The sequence below is a fragment of the Delphinus delphis genome, chromosome 2, assembly GCF_949987515.2.
Source record: "Delphinus delphis chromosome 2, mDelDel1.2, whole genome shotgun sequence".
In the NCBI taxonomy this organism is placed as follows: Eukaryota; Metazoa; Chordata; class Mammalia; order Artiodactyla; family Delphinidae; genus Delphinus; species Delphinus delphis.
This window is the reverse complement of record NC_082684.1, coordinates 158,448,171-158,476,051: the sequence shown is the minus strand read 5'-3', so window position 1 is coordinate 158,476,051 and position 27,881 is coordinate 158,448,171. Positions and strand designations below refer to the sequence as shown.

The window sequence follows — 27,881 nt, the reverse complement described above, 5'->3', positions numbered from 1 at the left end:
AAACTAATACATTTGCAATAGATATCTCAGGATGAATTCTGTATGAATATAATGAACCTATATAACCTTAGAAATCATTTAATACCAGATTTTATTTTTCCAACACAACCAAAAGTTTTATTAAATAAAATTTTATTGTCTACTGTTTACACTCATGTTGCTGCTATAAAGTACAACAACATATACAGATTCCTAGCATGAATTACTCATTGTTCACCCCCACTGAACTACAGACATTGCTTGAGAATTAGATCTTTGCTTTAGGGATTAAAAAAAAAAAAAACTGGGGTATAGTATCTTGAAGAGTATTCTCAAGTGACATGTTGGAATTCCAAGGCATAGCCGATACAGTAAAACAGCACCGACTGTGCTGTCCCTGGGAGGAAAGGGGAATGGAAAACAGGCAGAGTAATTATAAGCAGTTGTTTCTGGTGACAGATTTGACTCTGAAAGCTTGATTCTGCTCATCTGGGCTAAGTGGCTGCTTTGAGGAGGAACAAATAAAATGGGGGAGGGTGGGAATGTGGATACTATGAGTTAAAAAAGTATAAAAAGTAATTATATCTAAAATATAGATTAGATATAAATGATCCAGAACTCATTAAATAAGCTCAAAAATACTGGAAAGTGGCAATCTGAACTGCATTTATTTTTAAACAAGTGGGGGGAATACTGAGTGTCCTGAATGTTGTGTGCAAAACTGATCCACGTCACCATCTCACCGTCACAACCGAACATGGCAAGGCAGGTACATTGGTTTCCAGCATCACAGGCAACACTGCATGTAGGTTTTTTAATGAATAATGTAAACTTTAATGTTAAGGCAGCTGGTACTAATGCTGCACACAGGCTTAGCTCCGTGCCCATTTCAGGAATGAGACGGTCAACACTTGAAAACAAACTGTGAGAGAAGAAAAGGGGAGCCAGCATTATCTGACAAAAACAATGAGTCAAAATATTTTCCCTTTCACACACACAAAAATACTGGAACATTTAGAAAAACAAAGCACCCATCCCGCCAACTTCAGCCTGTTCCTTAACAAATATTTCAAAATACTGATAAATAATGGTGACTGCAAGCAGAATTCCAGTGCCCGAGCCAATGGCCCCGAGGAAGTCGGCCAACACCGACAGGGCGCCGATGCACAAGCCCCCAAACGCAGCCGCCGTGGGGATGTACCTGGAAGACAAAACCCCGAGTCAGGCAGGGGAGGCCCACAGGAAGGGGCAGCAGGAAGCAGCAGTAACAGGCAGAAGAAAATTGAACTAACGCGCCAGGGAACTGTCCGCAGTACTGACGATTCGTCCAGGGCTGTGCACAGTTATGTGTTGATGAAAATGATGAAAGGAATGATCTGACTCAAGAAATGATCTGATTTCAAGAAACCAGTTAATAGCCAAGAAAGGCAATACATGATTTTTACAGCAGAAGAGGAGAATCTTCAACTGTGATTTAAGTATTGGAATGTTTAATATTGTTTGTAAGTGGGTAACCTTTAGCTCCCTCTCGTAGATGAAGAGTAAATATCAAAATGCTTTCTAAGTATCAAATTTATGTGACAAGATTTGGATGACCCTATTCAATAGTAATTCAGCCTTGGCCACATGTTAATATCACCTGGAGAACTGTTAAAAATAATGGGATTGTATTTAAAATACTCCAGAGGGGGAAAAAAGATGGGGGCGAGGGACCATGGATGGGGAAGACAGTAGATGAAACAAGAATGGGAGAAGGATAACGACTAAAGCTGGATACAGCTGAACGCAGGGGTTCATTATACCACTCTGCAATCTATTCCATGTTGTAAATAAAAAGTTTAAAATACCAATGCCTTTTCAACAAATGGTTCTGGAACACTTGGCTATCCACATGGAAAAGAAGGAATCTGGACCCCTATCTCACATGAAACAAAAATGAGCTCAGAGTTGTCACAGACCTAAACATAAGAGGATTAATCTTTGTGACCCTGGCTTCTTAGATACAATACCAAAAACAGCACAAAGAAACCAAAGAAGAAATAGAAAAACTGAATATCAAAATTAAAAATTTGTGCATCAAAGGACACCATCAAGAAAGTGAAAAGACAACCCACAGAATGGGACAAAATATTTGCAAATCATTTACCTGATGAGATACATCCAAAATATTTTTTTTACCCTTATAAACAGTAATAAAAAGACAACCCAATTAGAAATTTTAAATGAGCAAAAGAAGAGACATTTCTCCAAAGAACATATTTGAACGGCTAATTAACACATGAGAAGATGCTTAACATCATTACTCATCAGGGAGACGCAAATCAAAACCACAATGAAAAGGGAAAAACCACAATGAGATACCACTTCATACCTACTAGGTGGCTAAAATCAAAACAAGAATTAGTGCTGGTGAGGACGTGCAGCAGCTCCAGACACTGCAGCTGGATGCAGAATGGGGCAGCTGCTCTGGAGAAGGGTCTGGCAGTTCCTCAACACGTTCAACACAGTTACTACCCAACCCAATAGTTCCACTCTGAGAGAAATGAAAACATATGTCCACACAAAACCTGAACAAGTACGTTCACAACAGCATTATTCACGACAGCCAAAAAGTGGAAACAACCAAAATTTCCATCAACTGATGAATGGATAGACAAAACATGGTACATCCATACAAGGGAATATTATTCACGAATAATGAATGAACCCCAAAAACATTATGCTACGTGAAAAAGACAGTCACAAAGGATCACATATAACTCCATTTATATGAAATGTCCAGAACAGGCAAATCTACAGACACTAGATAAAAAGCCTGGGGCTGGGAGGTGGGAGGGTGGGTAGGAATGGAGAATAACTAATAGGTACAAGGTTTCTTTCCAGGTGATGAAAATGTTTTAAAAATTATATTGTAATGATTACACACTCAGAATATACTAAAAACAAAACCCCACTAAACTGTATATTTCAAATGAGTAAATTACATGATATGTGAATTATATCTCAATAAACTGTTATCAAAAAACAAAAAACGGGGGTTTCCCTGGTGGCGCAGTGGTTGAGAGTCCGCCTGCCGATGCAGGGGACATGGGTTCGTGCCCCGGTCTGGGAAGATCCCACATGCCGCGGAGCAGCTAGGCCCGTGAGCCATGGCCGTTGAGCCTGCGCGTCCGGAGCCTGTGCTCCGCAATGGGAGAGGCCACAACAGTGAGAGGCCTGCGTACAAAACAAAAACAAAAAACTGATGCCTGGGACCCACCTCAGACCAGATAAATCACAATTCCTAGAGGCGGGATATCAGTATTTTTTAAAAGCTCCCAGGTGGTTTTAAGTGCAGCCAGACGAGGACCTCTGACCTACAGCATTTTAACACTGGGCTGAGCAGTGAAGGGAACATAATTTCAATTAAAATAATAATTTAGGTGTCAATTCTGATGTGGAGAACAATTCACTTTTGTGTTAAATTTTGGTTCTTTTGTGTTAAGTAGAAGAAAAGTGCTTCAAATATGAATTTAAATAACATCTGAGAACAAATGATAGATTGAAAAACCAAGAACACGTGTGTGTGTGTAACACATTCTCTCTCTCTCCTATCCAAGACTGAGTCTAATGGCCTTCCTTACCTATTAAGCTCATGAACCATAGAGGTATCCCTGTGGCCTCTCATTACCATTTGCTGTTCTTTAAGCTGTTTAGCTACCTGCAAAGAGAAAAACAACTTTTAAAATCAAACTCTATTTCACTGTTTACTACTAGGTTCTGTGTGAAGTGCTCTCCACAGAAAATACAGGAAGACTGAAGTAGACACTGTCATATCATAATATTCCCTGAGGCTACAATGCTGCACAACCACATTATCCATACCTTAAGCCAGGGTTTCTCAATCTTTCCTTAATTATTACCTCCCTAAAGAGAAATTAAATACTAAGGAATAAGACTTTGTCGGGTAGAGTTGAGCTTTGGATGGTCACAAACCATTGTAAAATCTAAGAATTTTTCACTTTCCAGGAACTACCTGTAGTTTTTAACTCCCTGGGGATGACATTACCTCATTAAGAATGTATGAATTTGAGTTTAAAATTACAAAAGTAATTAAGTGTATCAATTACCATTTGACACCTAAAAATTATGAATTTTTTTTTTCATTTTCAAACAAACCAAATACTTACATCTTTGGCTGAGGAACCAGACACCTCTATCCATGTCTTAGAAAAGAATGCACATGATCCCAACATGAAGATGATATAAACAACCACATGGACAGGATCCTCAAATATGGCGCCCATGGACTCAGGAGGAGAAAGGTAGTAACAAAGGCCCCCCACTGGGTAAGAACGAGCAGGTCCTCCCCCACTGACGTCCTATAGAACAAGAATAAAAAGCACAAATGGTCACATTTCTGTGACTTCAAACTCCTCAAAAATTATGATGATGTTTTAAGCTCAAAGCACCTACAGCTAATGATTCTATGTAACTTAAAGGATTTACTTTTGTGTCTGATATCTTCACCCTTACAAAATTATATAGTGAGTAAAAAAAATTATATAGTGAGTGTCTATTACATAAGACATTGTGAATATATTAACAGAAGAGCAATTTTTTAAAAAAATTATAATACTTCTACAAGAAGAATCTTCTCTTCCTGAAGACAGGAATAGATCACATCGATCTCTGATAACATTTAGAGTCAGAAATTTTCTGAACTATGTAAGAGTACATACATATTCTTTCACTTCAAGGTATGCTATTAAGAATGCAATCAACTGAAATATTAACAGAAGACTAACGACTCACTACCTAAACTTTATATGATTTGTATATTGTAAAGAGTAGTCTTTTAATAAGTATAAAGGGATTTTTTAATCCACACAAACATTTAAGAATTTTTATAGTAAAAGAAATGGGAATAACATGTATTTGCTCATATTAAATAGAAGTTCTGGGCATAGATGGTGGGAAAGCAATTTTTGGATGCAATGATTAAAATGTCTGGTTCCTGAATTTACAATTTCCAAATGATTCATTTACTGTGCCCCTAGAATCACTGATTCTAAATCAAAAGCCCTGACAAATTAAACTTCCCAATAGCTCTCTCACTTTAAAAAAAAATCTCATTAAGATCACAACACAATCTATACAACCACTCAGTGCATTTATTACTGTGAAATTATCATAGTAATAATGACTGCCAGATTATTAGCTCATGAGGGGAGGGACAGTCCCTCCCCTCACCACAGGCAATCCAATTTCTGTTAAATGAATGGAAAAGGAGTCCAGCTGACCCTTGAACGAGGGGGTTAGGGCACCAACCCTCCATGAAGTCGAAATCCACATATAAGTTATTGTTACTCCTCCGTGTACACGGCTCCTCCGTATCCGCAGTTCTGCATTGCAGGATTCAACCTGCTGCAGACCATGTAGTACTGAAGTGTTTACTACTGAAAACAACCTGCGTCTAAATGAACCCGTACAGCTCAAACCCATGTTCAAGGGTCAACTATTCTGGATAAAGGGAATCATACTTCCTTCAACTGCCTTTCAAGAATTACTGTTTCATCCTATTAAACTTTACATTTTAAAAATGGCCTTCAGTAAATGCAGAAAGATACGTCGCTACAACTTACAATACAAAAGGTAGCACGTTAAGACAAATGCATAGAATAAGCACCGTATTTCAGGAATGACTAAAAAAATAGTTCTTTGGGGGAATACAAATTCTAGAATTACATATTCTGAAAACAATAAAGGCTCTTACTCTTCTCTAATTCTGTAGTTTTAAGGGGGAAAAAACACTCCTTGGTCAGGTGAAAATTTAAACCAGTCAAAATTCAATCCTGGACTTCCCTTGTGGCCCAATGGTTAAGAATCTGCCTGCCAGTGCATGGGACATGAGTTTGATCCCTGGTCCGGGAAGATCCCACATGCTGCGGAGCAACTAAGCCCGTGTGCCACAACTACTAAGCCTGCACTCTAGAGCTCACGCGCCGCAACTACTGAAGCCCGCACGCTCTAGGGCCCACGTGCTGCAACTACTGAGCCACATGCTGCAACTACTGAAGCCGGTGTGCCTAGAGCCCGGGCTCCGCAACAAGAGAAGCCACCAAAATGAGAAGTCTGCGCGCCGCAACTAGAGAAAGCCCATCCCGTGGGCAGGAACGAAGACCCAACGCAGCCAAAAAAAAAAAATTCAATCCTACAATAACTCACACCTCAATCACAATGTGGCTGGATTGCTTTAGGAGCTATGATGAAAATCTAAAAGAGGAAGGCAGAATTTACTGGATTCCATTTCTAGCAACTGTTCTCTCTTCAATATAGTTATTATGTGCCTTTCTTATTTACTGCCATTTGGGCCGTGAAAAATGGCGGGGGAGGCAGGAGAGGATGATTTCGGTATCCTATACAATCAGCAGATAGCTTCTTGGAAAAAACCATTATTCTAGACAATAGAGGAATAAGATTACAAAACAGGGAATCACTTTCATAAGAGCAACTGTGATTTTAACCTAAAAGGTCACTCAAACGAGATGTGAAAATGCTTCCTAGACGTAAAATAGTACAGTACTCGGCCAATCTTAGTTTTACAATGCTTACAGTTTTACAACTCTTCCAAATAAATGATAAACTGGGCTACAGGTAAATGAATCTGGAAGTGTTATATATAGCAACTGCTTCAATTATGGCTCATCTCTTTCAGTTAAAAGCATGAAATGCAAATTACAATAAATTTGAATACTTAGAATAAATAATGAAATACTCACAGCCCACTGTCCTAGTAAATTTACTAAAAAGTTGCCACTAAATCGAACTGACAGCATCTGGGAAATAACATACAGGTTGGACACCAGGGCCGACTGCAGGATGATGGGGATGTTGGAGGTGTAGAAGAGCTTGATGGGGTAGCTGCTGTACTGCCCTCGGTACCGGGCCGACTTAATGGGCAGGTCCACACGAAATCCCTGAAAAAGGAAGCTTAGGAGTGAGGCGGAGGGGCTGCACGTACCACGACTCCAGACGAGGCAAACAGTCACAGGAGGGACTTTGCAAAGACAATGCTAACAAACTTTCCCTTCCACAGAGACACACAGAAATAGAAATCCTTTTCTACTTCATAATTGCTAATATTTTGCACCTCAGAGTCTAAACGATGGAATTATTTGCCTAACTAGATTTTGAAACACTGACTTAGCTGCTAACATTTCAAATGGTATTCTCCTCTTTAAGAGCAAAATAAAAATCCACACTCCACTTAACTTCAGCGAAGAAAGTATACTTACCTGAAAATATATAACAACAGCAAACACGAAAACTGTAGCAATGAGGTTCATGAGATTGGGTAAATTCTGACGATAGAAAGCCTCCCTTAGAGCTCGAACTTTGTCTGTCCTGGTGGCCAGTAAATGAAAGAGAGCTATGACTGCACCCTCAAACTCGGTACCTGATAAATCAAGATAGAAATCGGCTGTAGCTTCATTACCCAAAGTTGTCCCAAAAGTCAAAAACAAATAACCTTGAAGCTCCAGTACAAGGCAGAAAATATGAGTCCAGATAATTCATCTATGTTTATGATACAGCCATGTGTGGAGCTTCTAAAAAATATTTACATCATTGAGGCAAATATGTCTTTTTTTTCATAAATCTTAAGTTTTCTCAAGAGACTATTCTTGATGAAAACAAAGTAGAATAAACCAAAGCAAATATTTAGTTCATAATGATTTGCCTCACCTTTACTTTAGGGAAGGGAAAAGAACATTCAGAGGTGGGGTGGGGGGAGATGGGGAAAAGAAGCAGCAAAGCAGAATAAAGATGTCAGAGTTGAAAGACAGACATTACTCTACCAAGCTTGCCTTTAATTCATTTTACTAAGTATATTAATAAACCATCACCGCTATTTTCTTAAGGCTGGGACCAGGTTAGATGTTAACCATTACAAATCTTGGATGGCATTTGAGAGAAGTGGAGATGGGTAAGGGGAAACACAATGAAATATTTCATAATTTAGGTGCTATTACAAAGCCAAGGAGAACAGCAGCAAAAGTACTAGTACTCCCTGATGATGCAATAAATGATGTTTTTTTAATCTGAAATCCACTACCTTTTTATCCCTCGAGGAATGCTGAAATCAGTCAAAATCAATGACTTCTGCAACAATGGCTTAGGCAAATAAAATTTTTTAAATGTTTGCAACCACTGAAATTTTAAATGAGCAGAGGCTAAATTTTAGATACTATTCTTTCTGAAGCAACAGTTCATACTCCACCAATCTCTGCTTATCAGCTTTGGAACACCTGACATCCGCCGTCGCCTGGGACAGCAAACCAGGGCGTCTGTCGGCAGTCCCGCTCCACCACCTCGTGCTCCTCTCAGCACACACCCGGCCAAACCCGTGCAGTTGCGTCCCTGTGCGTTGTACCTCTGCCAGTGTTAATGGTAGTGGGACTAAAGGCCTTCCAGACAATGGTTTCACAGATGTTGGTGGCAATAAAGAGGGAAATCCCAGACCCCAAGCCGTAACCCTTCTGTAGCAGCTCATCTAACAGCAGCACAATCAAACCAGCAACAAACAACTGTGGGGAAAGAAATGCAAGTAAGCTGAAGCAAGAATAAACTCAGAAAGGGGCAGTGAACACCACTGACTACTTTCAAAGTACAGGCATTTTCAACACTAAAACATAGTCGATGCAGTATCACTATTATGACACCCTGCATCTAACCCGATTTAGTTTCATCAGAAGCCAATTCTGAAAATGAGAGGACTGGAAATGTTACATTATAAAGCAGACACTTTGACTTTTAAAGTATATTTATATTTCTCTTATAATGTTTAAATAAGACCTATTGAAAAGCACCCTAAAACAAAAATGTTCACAAAGTTGTAGCATTTATGACAGCAAGAAACTGAAAAGCATTCCAAATAGCTTCAAGTAAGTAAAAGACCAAATGAATTATGACACAGTAACAAGATGCAATTTTATAGGCCATTAAAGGAAAAGCATGTGAACTATGCAGATACATTTTTAAGTATTATAGATTTTATATATGTGTATTATATATAAAATATACAATAGAATAAGTCAAAAAGTAGAGCACAAATATGTACACAGATTATAACAATGTAAAAATGCATTCAATACATACAGTGACAAAAACTGAATATAAATCTGAAAACAATTAAGGGTTCACCAGGTTCTTAAGTTCATGATTTTTTTTTTTAAAAAAGAAAGCATACTAACTTTATGTGAAATTGAAAATTCTTAATTTTCCTCTTGGAGAAAACATCAATAAAAGTATGTATCAATTAGAAATAATCCATAGCTTTACAAGTGACCTCTTTGGTCATGTGACTCCTTCCCCACACTTCAGTAACCTAATCAAGGGGGGAAGAAAATGTGCTTCTAGGCCCCCAATCTCACACCTGTCCCCACTTCAAAGACACCCTCCTACAGACATGAGATGCTCCTTCCATTCCTCCCAGCTCTGAAGCCTCCCACCCTCGTTCCTTACTCAGTTCACCCAATATCCCTGTTAAGAAGAGAAAACTACAGTACACTATTTGAAGCATGCTTACCTTACCGTGTTTTTTCTTTTCCTTAACTGTCATTTCAATGGCTGTACAGAGCCTAACTTGTCTGTTTACAATCTTTAAATTTGAATTTCAATGGACTGTAAAAAAGGTAAAATTCTCAAAACTCCTAAGAGAGCTCACAAATTCTTTACTGTTTGAAAACCAACTTTACCAATTTGACAAGATAAAAGACAAGTTAGGACTTAACTACTGAGATTTTATTTTGACCACAGTTATGTAACAAGTACATACTCCCCATCAGAAATACAGAAGCCCACCCTCTACAGGGCATGATAGCTGTCCACAAACCATCAGCCAACCAGTGTTTTCATGGACTTCTAATTAAATGACCTGTCCAAGGTCACACAGGCAGCTCTGAAACAACGATAATTCTCCAAACCCCTGTTCACACCAATGTCCATCAGACTAGAGGGTGATTCATTTATATCTGGTGAAAATCAAACTCGTGCTTCTCTAACTGGACAAAGGAATTACAGAGAAACCTAAATGAGAAATGGTTTCTATAACTAAAGGAATAAGAGATGGTAAAAAGCATGCATGCCTATGCAGGGAATGAGAAATCAGAAACTGACAGCATCTCATTGACTAGAACAGTTGATAAAAAAACTGAATATTAATTGCATGCCTTCTAGAATGTTCAATACATATGAATCTCTAAAGTATGTATAAAAATAACACTTAAACATTTCAACCTTGCTCATGCGTGCACGCACACACACACAACTCAGTTTGACAAAATAATACTTACCTCTACTATGTGCCATGCACACTGATACTCTCTCTACTCTTTTTTAAAATTTTAATCAAGACCCACTATTTAGATTCCAAAACTCACTAGTGGAAAAACACTGACCATGTGAATGAAACAAGAATAATTAAGGTGAGAAATACCTTACATAACAGCATGCACACAGTTTTCAAAATCTCTAGGTGGAAACACACTGACCTAATCACATCTCTTTAGCAAATCTACACATTTTCAATGTTAGCAAAGCCTTAAAAAGATGCAATGGGTCACTACCCACCTATGATCAAATGTGAAAAATTTCTCTATACATTAACACTAGAAGGATTAACCACAAGACAAATATTTGTGCACCAGAATTTATGTAAACAACTTAGTATATACCCACTTCACTTGTTCCGTTCCAGGAATTTAACTATTCCTTGATTTCTGGTATGGAAAAAAAATTACAATAGCTTAACTCCATTTTTTATCAATTCAAATTCATAACTGACTTCATAAGAAGTCAATACTTTCACTAACTAACCCAGAACTGGTCAGCTGAGGTTCCTTAAGAATATAAATACACCCTTACTAAAATACTAGAAAAATTTTACTGATGCATAATGTTCTTAGAGCAAGATGCCAATTTTGAGTGTCTTTTAGAAAGCAGGGTTATTCTAACTATGGGTCACAAAGCAAATGCTGTAAAGAAACAAAATAAGGCAAAAATTGGTGTATCAGTATCCTCATGTCAAAGAACTGAAAGATACTAAAACCAGTTTTCAGAGGATCTTCTTTCCCATCCATTGCAACTCTTCTTCCTCTAATTCCCCGGGGTTGTAAATTTGCCAGTCAAGGTGTTTTTGTTTTTTTTTTAATTTTCTTACTTTTTCTTTTTGGCCACACTATGCGGCCTGTGAAACTTCCCTGACCAGGGATCGAACCCGTGTCCCCTGCAGTGGAAGCACGGAGTCTTAACCACTGGACCACCAGGGAAGTCCCAAGGTGTTTTTTAAATGGAGAAATAATGACAAAGTTATCCTTTAAAGAAGTGTACCTTATACCAAATGGGAACTCATTGGGGCTCAGAAAACTACTTAATAGTCCATTAAAGATTCCTCCCCTGGTTAAAAGATGAAATATTTCCATTTCATTAGAAAAACCCTGTGATATGTGATATGTGTTAATGATGCCCAATAAACACCTCAACAATCCCATTCTCCTTGTTCTGAATCATACTCACTAAACAATCTTCTTACTATGATTTGTTTCCTATATAAGATTTCCTATAAAAAAAAAAGATGGTCAAGCATGCCAATCCGAAATGGTTGTATTTCTCAATGTATATATATACTAATAAACTGGTGTTTTAGTTTTATTTTAAACTATTTTTCTGACTTTGATCCTTTTGACCATTAAAAAATTTTTTTCCTAAATTAATCCTAATTTCGTAGAGTGAACAAGAGGCATCTCCAAGATAACCAGGACTCTAGACGTTTAGTGTTTAACTTAAGCAAGCTTCTTTTCAAAATCCAGTAAATAACTATTATATAACTTAAGTACAGTCCATTCCTGGGTAACTTCTCTAAAGGATTTTTAATGACTACATTAGAGAAATATCTTCCAAACTTTACACATTTTAAGATACTTAGTAGAGGGAAAATCACGTTGGCCTTCAAAAATTCCATTCCAAAATATCCATTTAAAAAATCCATAGGATATACATGTGTGTTTATATGGTATTTCACTTACTGTAAGATACTATTATTTGTAACACTATTATGTGTGTCATTAAGAAAGAAAAAAATACTTCAATTAAACTATGACACAATAACCTATTACAAAGAATTTTTTATTTTCTACTTAAAAAAAAGTTTAGACTTAGACATAGATGTTTATCATCTAACTTGCTCTTTCTGTGCCTCTGTTTATACACAATAACTCTTCATTTCAATAACAAATCACAGCAGACTGTTGGAAGACATTTTAAACAGCAGTTAAACTCAACGACATGTTTTATCAACAATGCATATAACCAAGTGATATAAGGACGATATAAACAGCTTTGACCAAGTTGACGTACACATGCAGGCAATGCCTACCATCACGACCGCCACCTGGCTGACCGCACGTGTGACTGCATCAACTCTAAGAAAACATCCTGATTTCAGAGACATCAAAATGTGAAAAATGTGCATCTTAGAATCAGTGAAATACAGTTGATTGATCCATAATTATTAGACATCTACGGGGCTATTTTAATTTTTAACATCGAAACAACTTATACATGTCACTTCAATAAAGTAAGAAAATGAGTATATCAATCACCTAAAGAATTGTTTCAAAAGAAAAGAAGGAACAAACTTTTTTGTTATCCATATGAAAAATTGTATTTCTTACCTGAATGATGATAAGGAGACAGATTCCAGCACCCATTTCAGCGGGATCCCCATACATGCCCGTCATGACATACACAATGGCTTGCCCAATGGTAATGATCATACCAAATACTGACAAAAATTGGGGGAAAAGGAGTACATGCTTATAACCAAAGACAAAAAAGACTAGAAAAACATCTTTGCCACAAAATTCTCAAATTTGGAAAAGGCTCTTTATTAATTGTACTGATGCTCACGTTTCTGGGCTCCATTGAATAGGGCTCTATCTTTGGGTGTATCTCCAACTTCAATGATTTTGGCTCCAGCTAACAACTGCATAATCAAACCAGATGTTACAATTGGGGAGATACCCAATTCCATTAACGTTCCTGTAAAGGAAGGGGAAAAAAGTAAATAATCTTTACGATATCCAATGCAGATTAATTTAGAAGAGTCCCAGTCCTTAATTATGTCTATGAAATACATGTTAAATGTTAACAAGCAAATTTTCATTTTCTAAACATTAACTGCTAAAAAAAACCCTCTCATTTATTAACACAACCTCACAACAATGCATTAATCAAAATTACTATAAATACTACAAAAATGTAAATTTCTGTGAATTCTAAACTTAAATTGTTAAAGAAATCTTTTGAAAGAAATTGTCCAAGATTTCTGTCCAAATCACTATTTTTAAAATGTACACTAAACATTTTAACGCAGGATTTTAAAAGCCCAAAAATTAAATAACAAGTTAATAAAAAGATGATATTTAAGAATATCTATGGGGCTTCCCTGGTGGCGCAGTGGTTGAGAGTCTGCCTGCCGATGCAGGGGACACGGGTTTGTGCCCCGGTCCGGGAAGATCCCACATGCTGCGGAGCGGCTGGGCCCGTGAGCCATGGCCGCTGAGCCTGCGCGTCCGGAGCCTGTGCTCCGCAATGGGAGAGGCCACAGCAGTGAGAGGCCCGCGTACCATACACACACACACACACAAAAATGAATAGCTGTGACTCTTCTAATTCAAAATATAAAATTATATAGAAAGTCATCAAAATCAATGTTGTAGAATGTTGAGTGGCATGAAAAATGTTAATGACATAGTGGATAGGAAAAATATTCAAAAATAGCATGTACAGTTTGATTTCATTTAAATATTTAAATGGAAAATCATTTCCTGTTATTTTAGTCTGGTTATCAACATGTTTCTATTGTTAATGAACTTATCTACGAAGCGGACTCACAGACATAGAGAACAGACTTGTGGTTGCCAAGGGGGAGGGGGTTGGGAGAGGGACGGTTTGGGAGTTTGGGATTAGCAGATGCATACTATTATATAGAGAATGGATAAACAACAAGGTCCTACTGTATAGCACAGGGAACTATATTCAGTATCCTGTGATAAACCATAATGTAAACGAATATGAAAAAGAATGTATATATGTATAACTGAATCACTTTGCTGTACAGCGGAAATTATCACAACACTGTAAATCAACTATACTTGAATAAAATAAATTTTTAAAAAATATGGCATCTTAAATGGATTCTTCATGTTTTCTCAGATACTTCCTCAATGGGAAAAGATAAAAATATGTTTTATCATTAAAGCTAGTAGGCAGGTAGGGAGATTTCTTTTTATATTAAATCACCAAAATTTAAAACTGTCAAATGGATCTAGTCCAAAAATTAATCCAGTCAAGCTTTAATGAACATTTCATTTAGGAAATATGGCACTTCCACTCAATAGGGAAAAGAAGGATAAATGGACCTTGGCAAATAACTGGCCAATATAGAAAATTAAGCCTAGATTCCTTATCTCATGACTTACATTAAAATAAAGGCCACAGATTTAGAAAATATAACCATAAAAGACAAAATACAAAAGTACCAGAAGTGAGTATGCTTATAATCTTGCAAAAGAAAAAGCCTCTCTAAGCCTTTCTATAACAAAATACATAAAGGCCACAAGCAAAAAATGGACGATATGATTAGATACAACTGTGAAACCTCCATGTGGCAAAAGACAGGGTAATAGTTAAAAGAAAAATGAACACAAGTAACAAAGAGCTCGTATGTCTAAAGGGCAAAGAATTCTTACAAATGAATTTTAAAATGAACAAACAGCAGTGAATAAGTCAGAGAAAGACAAATACTATATGATATCACTTATAAGTGCAATCTAAAAAATACAACAAACTAGTGAATATAACGAGAAAAGAAGCGGGCTCACGGATACAGAGAACAAACTAGAGGTTACCAGTGGCGGTGGGCGGGGGCAATATAGGGTGGGGAGTGGGAGGTTAAAACTACTGGGTATAAGACAGCCTCAAGGGTGTGTTGTACAACACAGGGAATATAGGCCCCCCCCGCAAAAAAAATAGAAAAATAAAAAAGATAAATGGCATGGCCACTCCCAATAATGCTCTTTTCTCAGGAAAATACCAACAACATAAGAGGAAACCCCAGCACCCAAATCTGTACTATGTAACCCTGAAACTGTAACCAAAGCTGGCTGGGTCTGGTGGAAATCCTGGTAATTTCTAATTCTGAACTGAGAACTGAAGAACCCAGGAGTTGTTGAAGCTAGATCACAAAGACAAGGTTCCCTGCCCCTGCTGCTGAGGTCTGAAAGCTGGTTCTCTCTCCACAAGGCTTAGTTGTTCTACCTCCTCTTTGGGTTCCAAAAAATGACTAGTATCCTTCCAGTAAATTCCATTTTTGTGTTTAAACCAGTCAGTAATTTCCTATGACTTATAACAAGTCCACTCATAGAAGAAATAGAAATATTCAATAAAAATATAAGATGATGTTCAAGCTCACCAACACATAAAGAAATACAAATTAAATACCAGATACCAATTTTTACTTGTCTAACACAAAGACTAAAGGACAAATATTATCCACTATTGGAAGCGAAATGGTCATTCTCATACACCATAGCAGAGTGTATAAAATAATTCAAAGCTTTTGAAAGACAATTTAACAATATCTATCAAAAATTTAAGTGTACATTCCTTGTAAACAAGCAGTTAAACTTCTAGAAATTCATTCTATTAAAAACTTACAGAAGAGTATGATAGTAGTCATGGTAGCATTGATTATAATGATATAAAATTGGGAAAAAAACTACATGCATGACAGATCCTACAGGCCTTGGGGTCATACCTAAAACACACTCCTTACTGTCTACAAGCCTCATAATCTGGCTCTTGGATTCATCTGCAGCATCATGTCCTACCACGTTTCCCCTTTCCTTTTTTCTTCCAATCACACCATCCTCCTCATTGTTCTTGGAACACATTAAGCATACTCGCACCTCAGGGCCTTTGCACTTGCTATTCCCTGGGGGAAGGTTCCTCCCCCAGATCTTCACACGGCCTTCTCTCACGTCCTGCAGGTCTCTGCTCAAATGTCCCTTCCCCCTCCCAAGATACAGTTCATGTAGAGTCTACCTCCCCAAATAGAGTAACATAAACTCCACGACAACAGCATCACTGTCTTGATCACTGCTCTAATCTCAGCACCTAGCACAAAGCTCCACTCATAGGAAGAACTCAATAAATACCTGAATGAATGATTAAAGAAATCGTGGCACATCCATATAATGGAATAGTATATGGCCATTCAGTAAAATAGGTCATCCAAGATATTAAGTAAACACACCAAGTAGCAGAATAGTTATATAGTAGATCTTATTTTTCAGTTTTTAAAAAAAGTATATAAATTCATATATATGAATATATATTCAGATAAAAGGTCTAGACGGTTATTCACCAATCTGTTGTCTTCCCAGGAGTTACCCCTGAGAAGCGAGACCTTCATTTTCAGCTTTATACAAATCTGAAATGTTGGTGCATTTTTTTTATAACAAACAAATGTTACTTTTTTGATGTAGAAAAAAACCCACCCCAAAAGCCCCTCCTGATCCAGGCCCTCCCTATCTCTCAGCCTCACTGATCAGCATCCCCCACCCGAATCCCCAGCCTGCACCCCGTGTCCTCATGCATGTGTGCTGTGACTCAGGCTTCCCTCTCCCGACAGTCCACAGGCTGAATTCCAACCCAAATGCTCTCCCAGCATCATCTCCTCCCTGGCACCACAGATCAGTCTTTCAGTCCCATGAGAAACTCAAGAATACACTTCAGAGAGTCCAGGAAATCTCCTGAGATTTTATGAAAAATCTGCACGTGTGAATGTACATGCATTTTTCTAGGGAGAGTACAGATAAATTTAATTAGATTCTCAAAGGAAACATGACCCACAAAAAGATGGAGAACCAAAGCTCTAGACAATGCTAATCACTCCATTCTGTCGTAACTCTATACTCTGTACATACTTCTATTATTACAATAAATACACAGGTTTGTAATTATCTTTATGTTTGTCTCTTCTCCTAGGCAATGAGTTTCTTTTACCATATACTGCCCCTCCCCATAGACATCAAAAAATAGTTGTTTCCACATTTTCACATCTATTTGATGTCAGTACTAGAATGGAGGCAAAAGAAAAGCAGCATATACCTCTGTTGGATGCAAGAATAACTCTCATCCAGTAGAAAGGATCTGCAGAATCTGATGACATGATTCCAAATAGTGGTATCTATAAGATTACATAAAATATTTTATAAAAATGTATTATATAAATTAAGTTTGAACTTAATTTATAATGCATTCACTTAATATTTGCAATACTTAAAAAAAACCCACTACTTCTCATGTTCAATAACAAAACAAGCATACTTTAAAAGTAAAGTTCTTTAATGAAAATAAAAACAATGGGAATCATTACTTACAACATTTCACTAGTAAATATTCCTATCAGTATGGAGATATGTTACACAACAATGTGAATATATGTAACACTACTGAACTGCACACTTAAAAATGGTTAAGTTGGTAAATTTTATGTTTTTGCAATTAAAGAAAATGCTCCTATCAGTACAGGATATATCTACCACGTCACAGAATAATCTTGGAAAGCTATGGGTACTAGTGACAGCCACGGCCATACTCCAAATGTAAGACTGAAGACGAGATATACAGTAGAATACTATGCAGCCATTAAAAATTATACTATGAAGCTTGTAACAGTATGAGGATGTGCTTATGTTGTAATATTAAGTATAAAACAATGGTTCTCAAGCTGGGGCAACTTTGCCCCCCCAGGGGACATCTGGCAATATAGGAAAACACTTTTGGTTGTCCCAACTTGAGGGGGGTGCTACTGGCATTAGTGGGTAGAGGTCAGAGACGCTGAACATCCTACAATTTATGGGACAGTCCCCCACCGCAAAGCATTATCCAGCCTAAACTTCAGTGCCATTGTTGAGGAAACCTAGTATAAAAAGAATGGTATGAAACTGTATAAATAAAGTAAAAGATCAACACTGTAAAAATATGCATAGAAGAAAAAACTAGGTGTAAATTTTTTTTAATCTTGAACAGTGATTATTCACAGGCGGTGGGATTACTGTTGTTTTTTTCTTCTATATTCTTTTCAGCATTTATCATATTTTCTATAATGAACACATATTACTTTTTAATCAGAAAAAAAAAAACAAACCTTAACTTCAGAATGCTTCCTATTATACGACCCATGTTCAGAACACAGCACTTGGCCATACCCCCTCCCTCACCATGTAGGAGAAAAATACACTTCCAATTTCATAAACCTTCCCTATATGAAGTTGATTTAAAAAAAAAAAGTTCCAAAAGATGCTGCCAGCAATTTTAAACAGGTCATCTGGTCAACCTAAACCTCTTTGGACATCTGAATATATTAGCTGGGTTAGCAGAAGCAAGAAGCACAATATTTTGTGTGCACCCTATAGATGCAAACACTCTTCAGCTAATGTGAGAGATGGGGAGAAAGGAAGTTATTGAATAAAAACCAATTAACACTACAGGATAGTCCATATCACAATATTCCCTAAGTGGGGGAGAGACCAATCAATCAAATTACCTTCCTTAATTGAGTCTCGTAGAGATAGCCATTACCTCCATGATTAGATGCTTTGCGGGATAACAAACAAGAGTCAGCCAACCATCCCTAAGTAATGGTATTCCCTCCGTTCCCGTAGTCAACAGGATTAAACTCAGTGTCTAACTTTACTCCTCTTAGTAAATTCCATAGTTACAGGACCACGTCCAACAAGGGCAGCAACAGGAGCTATTTTCTATGACTCTCAAAGTTGCAGACTTTCAGGCTTTGCCCTATATTACATAAAATAATCAGTTTCAACTTCACAAAATACAGTATACACTTCAGAGAAACAAGCATTTCATGCTTGAATGGAAACCCTGAACCAATCAGATGGACAAATAGAAAATTAGTAGTAGGGATCTCCAAACGCAGTGAGCACTGAAACCAAGCAAGATATTTCTGGGCTAAAATGGCAAGCCGTGAGTGATCAGGTTACAGAATTTCCCTCCCCAATACATAAGAAAACACATTTTTCAAAACATGTAAAATAGTAAAAGAATTTAAAAATCTAAAGGAAAAATATCTATAAAGCAGCCAAACAAGAAAAAGAATCATAAACTTGATGGTCATAGGCGGGGAGAAAACAACAATCGAGGAATAGGGACTCAGCATGAAACTGCTCCAACCATCACAAAGGGAAGGGCACAGAATTCCCACAACACTCCAAACCTGGAGAAGAGCGGGCTGCACAGATATCCTCATCTCTCCTGCCTCCTTTGGCAGCTGAGAGGAAATGGATGAGAGAAGCCAGGAACGGGGCTCTCTCTGGTGCAACTGACAATTACAGGGCTACACTGAGTCAGGAACTGGGGAGCGATCTGAGGTCAGTAATGGAATAAAGCCCTCCTCAGTCAGGTGGTGAGGACCCTCACAAGACACGTAACAAAAGTCTAGCAAGAGAGCAGAGCCCAGGTGGCATTTATGGCACTTCTCTCAGTTGATCTCACCTCCCACCAGTCCCTCAAGCTAAAAAAACACTATGGAGAACACGAGACCCCAAACCCTTCAACTGTGGCTAGGAGGGGAAAACTGTGGCTCTCTCTGTTTGAGATTCAGTGGAAAGAGAAGCAAGAAATCACCAGCCCTGGGCCAAACTGCCTAAGCGTGAAAAAGACAAAAAGGTACAGCTTGGGCTTCTCTGGTGGCGCAGTGGTTGAGAGTCCACCTGCCGCTGCAGGGGACACGGGTTCGTGCCCTGGTCTGGGAAGATCCCACAGGCCGCGGAGCGGCTGGGCCTGTGAGCCATGGCCGCTGGGCCTGCGCGTCCGGAGGCTGTGCTCCACAACGGGAGAGGCCACAGCAGTGAGAGGCCCGCGTACCACACACACACAAAAAATGTACAGCTTGACAACCATGTAAACACATTACAGAAAAAAAATAATGAGGTAACATAAAATGCATAAATTAATTTATGGCATGAAACAGTCATGAGAAATGTCACACTTTAAGAAATGTAACTCAAGTTATGTTTTCTTCTTCTTGGGTTTTCTTGGGTTCCAGCTGCAAATATTTACTATCTGGCCCTTTACAAAAAAAATGTTTGCAGACCCTTGGATTAGAAGATTCAATATTAAGATGGTAATGCTCTCTAAATTGACCTATATATTCAAAGCAATAAAAATCGTAATGCCAGGAGACTTTCTTAAAGAAAATGACAAGCTGATTCTAAAATTCAGATGGAAATATGAGTGACCTAGAATAGACAAAATCATTTTGAAAAGAAAGAACAAAGTTGGATGACTTTTACAACCTAATTACAGGACTCAGTTTAAAGCTACATTAATCAAAAGAGTTATGGTTTACCATAACGATGGAATATGATCAATGGAACAGAACTGAGAGTACAAAAATAGATCCATGCTTATATGGCTAACTGATTTTCAACAAAGATGCCAAAGTAATTCAATGGAGAAAGGAGAGCCTTTTCAACAATTGGTTATGCATATAGAAAAAAATGAACCCTAACCTTACCTCACGCCATACACAAAAATTAACTTGGAATAGATCATAGACCAAAACATACAAGCTAAAACTGTAAAATATTTAGAAGAATACAGGAGAAAATCTTCACAACCTTAAAATAGGCAAACATTTCTTAGATAGGAAACAAAAACCATGAGCAATCAAAGAGAAAGATAAAATGAACTTCATCGAAATTAAAAACTTCTGCTCAAAAAGTTTTGTTAAGAAAATGAAAAGGCAAGCCATAGACTACGAGAAAATATTCACAATACATATATCTGATGAAGGACTTGTATCCAGAAAATATTTTAAAATGCATATAATTCACTAACAGACAAAAATGCAATTTTTTTTAATGGGCAAAATATCTGGGGAAAGAACACTTTACAAAAGATAAATACCCAATAAGCATATGAGAAAGCTGCTCAGTATCATTGACCAGGGAAATACAAGTTAAAACCTCACCATGGAGAAAAGAGAACCTTCCTATACTTTGATGGAAATGGAAAACAGGAGGGTCCTTAAAAAATTAAAAATAGAGCTACCATAAAATCCAGCAATCTCACTCCTAGGTATATGACCAGAGAAAACTCTAATTCAAAAAGATACATGTGGGCTTCCCTGGTGGCACAGTGGCTGGGGGTCCGCCTGCCGATGCAGGGGACACGGGTTCGTGCTCCGGTCTGGGAGGATCCCACATGCCGCGGAGTGGCTGGGCCCGTGAGCCATGGCCGCTGGGCCTGCGTGTCCAGAGCCTGTGCTCCACAACAGGAGAGGCCACAGCAGTGAGAGGCCTGCGTACCGCAAAAAAAAAAAAAAAAAAAAAAAAAAAAAAAAATATACATGCACCCCAATGTTGACAGCAGCATGATTTACAACAGCCAAAACACGGAAGCAACCTAAGTGTCCATCAGCAGGCAACTGGTTTAAGATGTGTGTGTGTGTGTGTGTGTGTGTGTATATGTGTGTGTGTGTGTGTGTGTGTGTGTGTGTGTACAATGGAATATTATTCAGCCATAAAAAAGAATGGAATATTGCCATTTGCAGCAACATGAATGGACCTAGACAATATTATACTTAGTGAATTAAGTCAGGGAAAGACAAATATCATTTACATGTGGAATCTAAAAAATAACATAAATGAATCTATAAACAAAACAGAAACAGACTGACATAGAAAATAAACTTTATGGTTACCAAAGGGGAAAGAAAGATGGGGGAGGGATAAATTAGAAGTACAGGATTAACAGATACAAACTGCTATACATAAAATAGATAAGCAACAAGGATTTACTGTTTAGCACAGGAAGGTATATTCAATATCTTATAATAACCTATAATGGAAAATAATCTGAAAAAAATATATATATATAACTGAATCACTTTGCTGTACACCTGAAACTAACACAATATTATAAATCAACTATACTTCAATTACAATAAAAATGAAAAAAAACCTCATCCATTAGAATGGCTAATATTAGAATGCTGAACAATACTAAGAATAAACAACGATGCAGAGCAACCAGAACTCCTATACGGCTGATGGGACCACTTGGAAAAGAGTTAGTTTCTCACAAAGTTGAACATACATTTACCATAAACCTTAGCAATTCTACTCATAGGTATTCACCTAAGAGAAATGAAAACAAATATCCACAGAAAGCCTTGTACGGGAACGTTCATAGCAACTTTATTTGTTATAGCCAACATGTGGAAACAACCCGAATGTCCAACAACAGGTGACAAGATGAACAAACTGTGATACAATCAACATGGATACAATCAACACCATGGATGAATCTCAAAAAGCTGATGAAGAAGTTAGACACTGTATCACTCCATGTACATGAAATTCTAGAAAAGACAAATCAAATTATAGAAATAGCAGATCAGTGGTTGCCTGAGAATGGGGTGAGGTGGGAACTGACTAAGAGTACAAGAAACATTCTGGAATAACAGAAATGTTCTATACCCACTAAGATAGTAGGTATGTAGATGCATACATTTGTCAAAACTCTTTAAAATGTACACTTAGAAATGAGTATATTTTGCTGTACATAAATTGTACCCTTAAAAAGTTGATTTTTTTTTTTAATGGAGGGGAGGGGAATTTCCAAGATGTTAAAACAAGATGGTAGGAATATGGATGATTCTTCTTTTTTTCTACTTGTCTGTGTTTTTCAAAAGTTCACTCTCCCTGACCACGCTAAAGAATTTCCAACAAAGTATAATAGTAAAATATTTTAATGATCAAATAGTTTCACTTTTCAAAAAAATAAATTTGGCTTTTCCCCAGATTATGGACTTTATTTGTTCTACTCCTTCCTCATGTAATTTTTTTAAACTTTCTTATATGTATATTGGTACTTTTCAAACCCTCAAAGAACTTTACTTAAATTATCTAATTTAATCCTCACAATACAATAACCCTGTGACATGGGCAGGTCACATTTTATCCTCATTTTATGAACTTAATCTCTGTGAAATTTTACTAAAAAGCATCATTGAACTTTATTAATTTATAAACACAGAATATCCCTAGGATTCTAGAATTTGGCTATTGGGGATTTTTTAATTAATACATAAATTTACAACATGATTAAAAGCAAACAAAGTGGAAAAATATTTGCCCTATACATGTCAAAGATTTAACACTTTTATATATAAAAACCTGTCATAGGGGCTTCCCTGGTGGCGCAGTGGTTGAGAGTCCGCCTGCCGATGCAGGGGACACAGGTTCGTGCCCCGGTCCAGGAAGATCCCACATGCTGCAGAGCGGCTGGGCTCGTGAGCCATGGCCGCTGAGCCTGCGCGTCCGGAGCCTGTGCTCCGCAACAGGAGAGGCCACAACAGTGAGAGGCCCATGTACCGCAAAATAAATAAATAAATAAATAAAAATAAAAAACCTGTCATAAATCAATTTTAAAAATCTCAAGGAAAAAATAGGTAAAGATCATTAACTGAAAAGTAAGGGGAAAAAAGAAAATATGTTCAAACCCACTAGTAAACCAAAAGAAATACACAGTAGAAGATAACCATTTTCACTATCAACTCAGATTAAAATGATGATGCTCCTATTTACAAAAGCAATCTAAAGGTCCATTGACAGATGAATGGATAAAGAAGATGTGGGGTGTGTGTGTGTGTGTGTGTGTGTGTGTGTGTATTATATACACACACACATATAGGAACATATACACAGACATATATACTATGGAACATTACCTAGCCATAAAAAAGAATGAAATGATGCCATCTGCAGCAACATGGATGGACACAGAGATTATCATACTAAGTGAAGTAAGTCAGAAAGAGAAAGACAAATACCATATGATATCACTTATATGTGGAATCTAAAATATAACACAAATGAACTTATTTATGAAACAGAAACAGACTCACAGATATAGAGAACAGACCTGTGGTTGCCAAGGGTGGGGGGAGAGGATGGATTGGGAGGTTGGGGTTAGCAGATACAAACTATTATATACATAATGGATAAACAACAAGGTCCTACTGTATAGCACAGGGAACTATATTCAGTATCCTGTAATAAACCATAATGGAAAAGAATATGAAAAAAAATATGTATATGTATAATGAATCACTTTGTCGTACACTAGAACTAAGATAACATTGTAAATCAACTACAGTTCAATTAAAAATAATTTTTAAAAAATGATGTTGCTCAAAATAATTCAGTATATTTACTATTTGAACTAAAATAAGTTTCTCAAATTCTAACCAACCAAGACCTTAGAATAACAGTACAGACATTTGTTTAATGTTTGGTTACATACCTGACAACATACTAAGAAGATGAAGAGAGTTATAGCAGTCCATAGTACCTTCTCTCTAAACTGGATCTGTGCAAGAAAACAAAGAATGATCAATCAAAACCAAGAAATAGCAAATATAAAGAAAAATCCATATTAAACCTTAACCAGCATTCCCCATCATGACATGCTCCTATTATTTACTCTTAAAATACTCTCGCCCTAGTTAGTAGCAGCTAAAGCAAACAGCTAAACTTCTCAAACATCTTCCTTTACTTTTTCCAGAATTAAGTACAACTTAAATACAGGCTGGCCTCAAGGCATTGTACCACATTAACTGAGACTGAAAAGGATGAAAAGACACAGATCTAATACGCACACATTTCAGTTAACACTGTATTGTGGAAAGCTAGGACTGCCTGTAATATTATTCTGTGAATGTTTCATAGAATATGAAAAGCTAAAGTTCTTGAGATGCCTTACATGTAACTGGAACAACTATTTTTATAACCTCAAAGCAATAAAAAAGAAATATACTTCTAAATAAACAGTAAGTTTAACAGAAGTCTTACTTTACTCTTTTTAGTCCCTATTCTGGTTAGTTCCATGCGAAATTGAGCATACAGTAAAAGAGCAATGTCTGGGAACTGACCAGTTTGGGATTAACAATATTTCTGGAATAGAAATGCCTCAGTTCCAAAGGCGTACAATGATGGAAGAACAATTAGATGTGGTCAATATCTTCCGAATGCATTTCTGTGATTTTTTTCTTTGTACTGAACGAATCAAGAAATGGGAGGTATATTAACTGCACAGTTGCAATCCATTTATGTGCAACAGTGTACTCATCAAAACTGACCCAACAGACTGGGTCATTCCTAGTGCGGTAGACCACAATGGACAGGAGAATACTATATCTTATAACACACAGACCAAAGAAACACTTGGTTTGGAAACGTTACAACTTAAAGAACAGTCAGTTTTGAAACCATGAGATAAACTAGATTTAAAAGGTCTACACTAGTTTTATTCACTTTGTGCCTCTTGCAAGGAGAAGGAACAGGTAATATTTTTCCAATTACAACCAGAAAAACATTGGGGAAAATAAACCAATCTAGATAGTTTAACAGAATAAGTCATTTAGCTACCCTCTATATTACTAAAATATTATACTTACTTTCCTTTCAGGTTTCTGAATTTCTGGTAGAACTGCACAGAAAGGTTTGATAACTTCTAAAAATTTGACTGTTAAAAAATAAAAAAAGAATAAATGTCCCTATTACAAAGTTTTTAAAAAGAGATGTATCTTTTCACAGAGTCAAATACAAATGTTTTCTTTTAATGGCAATCCATCCCATCCACACCCCCCAAAATGAATTAACCATAATGCTCGCCATTTCAAATACATAAGGGAAGAGAAATAATTCACGGGACAAAGGAGCCCGAAGGGTTTAAGGGCTGGTCAGCAGAAGCAAAGTAATACAAGTATCCTTGTACCACAATTTTGCTTCCTCATGCTTGAATCCCACCCCTTTTATATATACAGAAAAGGAATAATTCAGTGAGCACCACTACACCAAAAGGAGCAAATGCAGTGTACTCACAAGACCATGCATTACAGAAGGAAATAAGACATATCAGAGAAGGAAAGTACAACAGGAAATGGGCTGTAACTGCAGGACTGACTTAATTGGGGACTGAAAAATGCTGAAATGCATAAATGAGACAGATCAGGGAACAACCTTCTATAGGTAGGTTTTCAAAGTACTGTATACAATCTCTACTTCATTTCACTAAGTCGCTATTCATTGCTTGGTCACTCTCCCACAAAAGGATCTCAAAGTACTTGTGTATGTACAATCATCAGCCCAGAGAATGACAACTACATTTCATTAGAAAGTACTGTTTTCCCAGACAACTCATAATATTGAAAAGATAAACCAAGGTTCTTTAAAGATAGGCACTCTCTTCTGGCACGGCTTAAGTCAAAGTCCTGCCAAAGAACTGAAGGATGAAGATGATAATCTCTCAGTCTTTGCCAGCGTCTATAACGTACAGAAACACAAAAAGCCACAACTAGGTATTAGTCATGATCATCTTCCCTTACAAACACTGGATTCTGTATATACGAACATCAGGATATCATTTTTAAACTGACATGGGTAATTACACTTCAGCAGTTAGCCAAAAGCTGACCACACTATATATTTTTTAAATTTATTTTATTGAAGTATAGTTGATCTGACTATATTGTCTTTTTATAAAACCTCTCAAAATGATGGCAGCCACTGATGTTTGACAGAATTCAGAAATTCTCATGGGCAGATGTTTTGTTACCCAAGTACCATTTCAGACGATCTGGAAAGCAAATCTGAATTATGAAAGTGTTCATCTCTAATGTAAAACCAATGTCAATCACATCGGGAAACTTCCTAGAACCCCTTTACCCCTTTTCCTTCCCACTTCCACCCAAGCTCCCCTCCCTGATCTCTTGGCTTAAGATCATCCGTGTTGGAGTATTTACGTAAAAAGCAATGCTTTTTTGTCTGCCACTTGTCTATTCTTGTGCTGCAGAATTTAACCCATTATACCGCTAATTCAAGACCAAGGGTCTCCTCTACTTCCTTTCCAGCTTCCCCCAAATGTCCACTAGTTAGCTAGCTGGCCAGTGGGTGCACAGCTTGGGTTTGCGGGAATCCACTAATACAACAGTCACCCCAACAGCGATGTGAAGGTTCCTGGTGTTGAGGGTTTGGGAGGGGGCCCTCAAAAGATCCCCATTATGCAAGGCCTTGTCCCTAAGGCTTACACAACCTGAGACACGTTTAGTTTTCAGTACACACTACAGAATGACTGAAATGAAAATTTTAAAGAAAACTTTATGCCACCAATCGCCTCCTTTCCTCCCCGAAACTACACGCCATGCATCACTTTTTAAAAAATGAAACAAGTCAGGGACCCTCATTCATCACAACTAACATGCCAAAGAACGGTGATTTGGGACTAAAAATATGAGTTTCCTAAGCTCCTGCCTGAAAAATTAAAAGTGGTCCAGGTTTCCCCTGGTTCCCTAACTCCCCGCCCCCAAAACCAATGGCCTCTCCGCGCCGTGTGCCGCTCCTCGCCACCCACCAAGATGCGCAGACCCCGGACCTCCGGGTCCCGACCCCGCAGCCGGCCCGGGCGAGGCCTCGCACGGCTGGAGGAGTCTCCGCGGAGGCCCCCGGCTCGCGCCCTCCTCAGCGGCCCGGCGCAGCCCGCGTCTCCCCGGCCCGCGGGCTAAGCGCTCCCGGGCGGTCGCCTGCCCCACCGCCCGCGGCCCGTCGGCGCCCGCGCCCCCGGCGAAGGCCTCGCCGCCGCTACTCACTGCCCATGGCGGCGGCTAGAGCGGCCCGGCGGGGCCCTGCGACCTCAGCGCGGCCTTCGCTCGGGTCCCGCGGCTCGGGCCTCGGCACCCGCTCCCGACACGCTCCGGCCCGCCCCGC

General features: G+C 38.0%; 1 protein-coding gene across 3 annotated transcripts; it reads right to left on the bottom strand.

Annotated features, from left to right (window-relative positions):
* Positions 1–115: 115 nt before the first annotated feature.
* Positions 116–27,881, bottom strand: SEC61A2 (SEC61 translocon subunit alpha 2). 3 transcript variants are annotated; one of them, XM_060006044.1, is made up of 12 exons: positions 27,764–27,881; positions 25,574–25,641; positions 24,421–24,486; positions 17,194–17,272; positions 12,928–13,059; positions 12,693–12,802; positions 8,393–8,546; positions 7,257–7,417; positions 6,741–6,938; positions 4,149–4,340; positions 3,603–3,679; positions 116–1,180 (listed from the first exon to the last, which is right to left on the bottom strand). In XM_060006044.1, exons 1-12 carry the CDS (start codon positions 27,768–27,770, stop codon positions 994–996), a joined length of 1,431 nt encoding a protein of 476 aa, XP_059862027.1. In that variant the 5' UTR covers positions 27,771–27,881; the 3' UTR covers positions 116–993. The 3 variants fall into 3 exon arrangements, with proteins under 3 accessions (XP_059862027.1, XP_059862028.1, XP_059862029.1); XM_060006045.1 differs by lacking the exon at positions 17,194–17,272 and having other exon boundaries at positions 27,764–27,869; XM_060006046.1 differs by lacking the exons at positions 7,257–7,417; positions 8,393–8,546.

Bases quoted from the DNA above. Each gene is read 5' to 3' on its own strand.
- SEC61A2 (XM_060006044.1), bottom strand. The intron at 13,060-17,193 runs GTATATGCTGCT...CTTCCTTTACAG, and splicing joins TATTCTTGCATCCAACAGAG to GAACGTTAATGGAATTGGGT. The intron at 6,939-7,256 runs GTAAGTATACTT...TTCCTTTTTCAG, and splicing joins CTGTTGTTATATATTTTCAG to GGATTTCGTGTGGACCTGCC.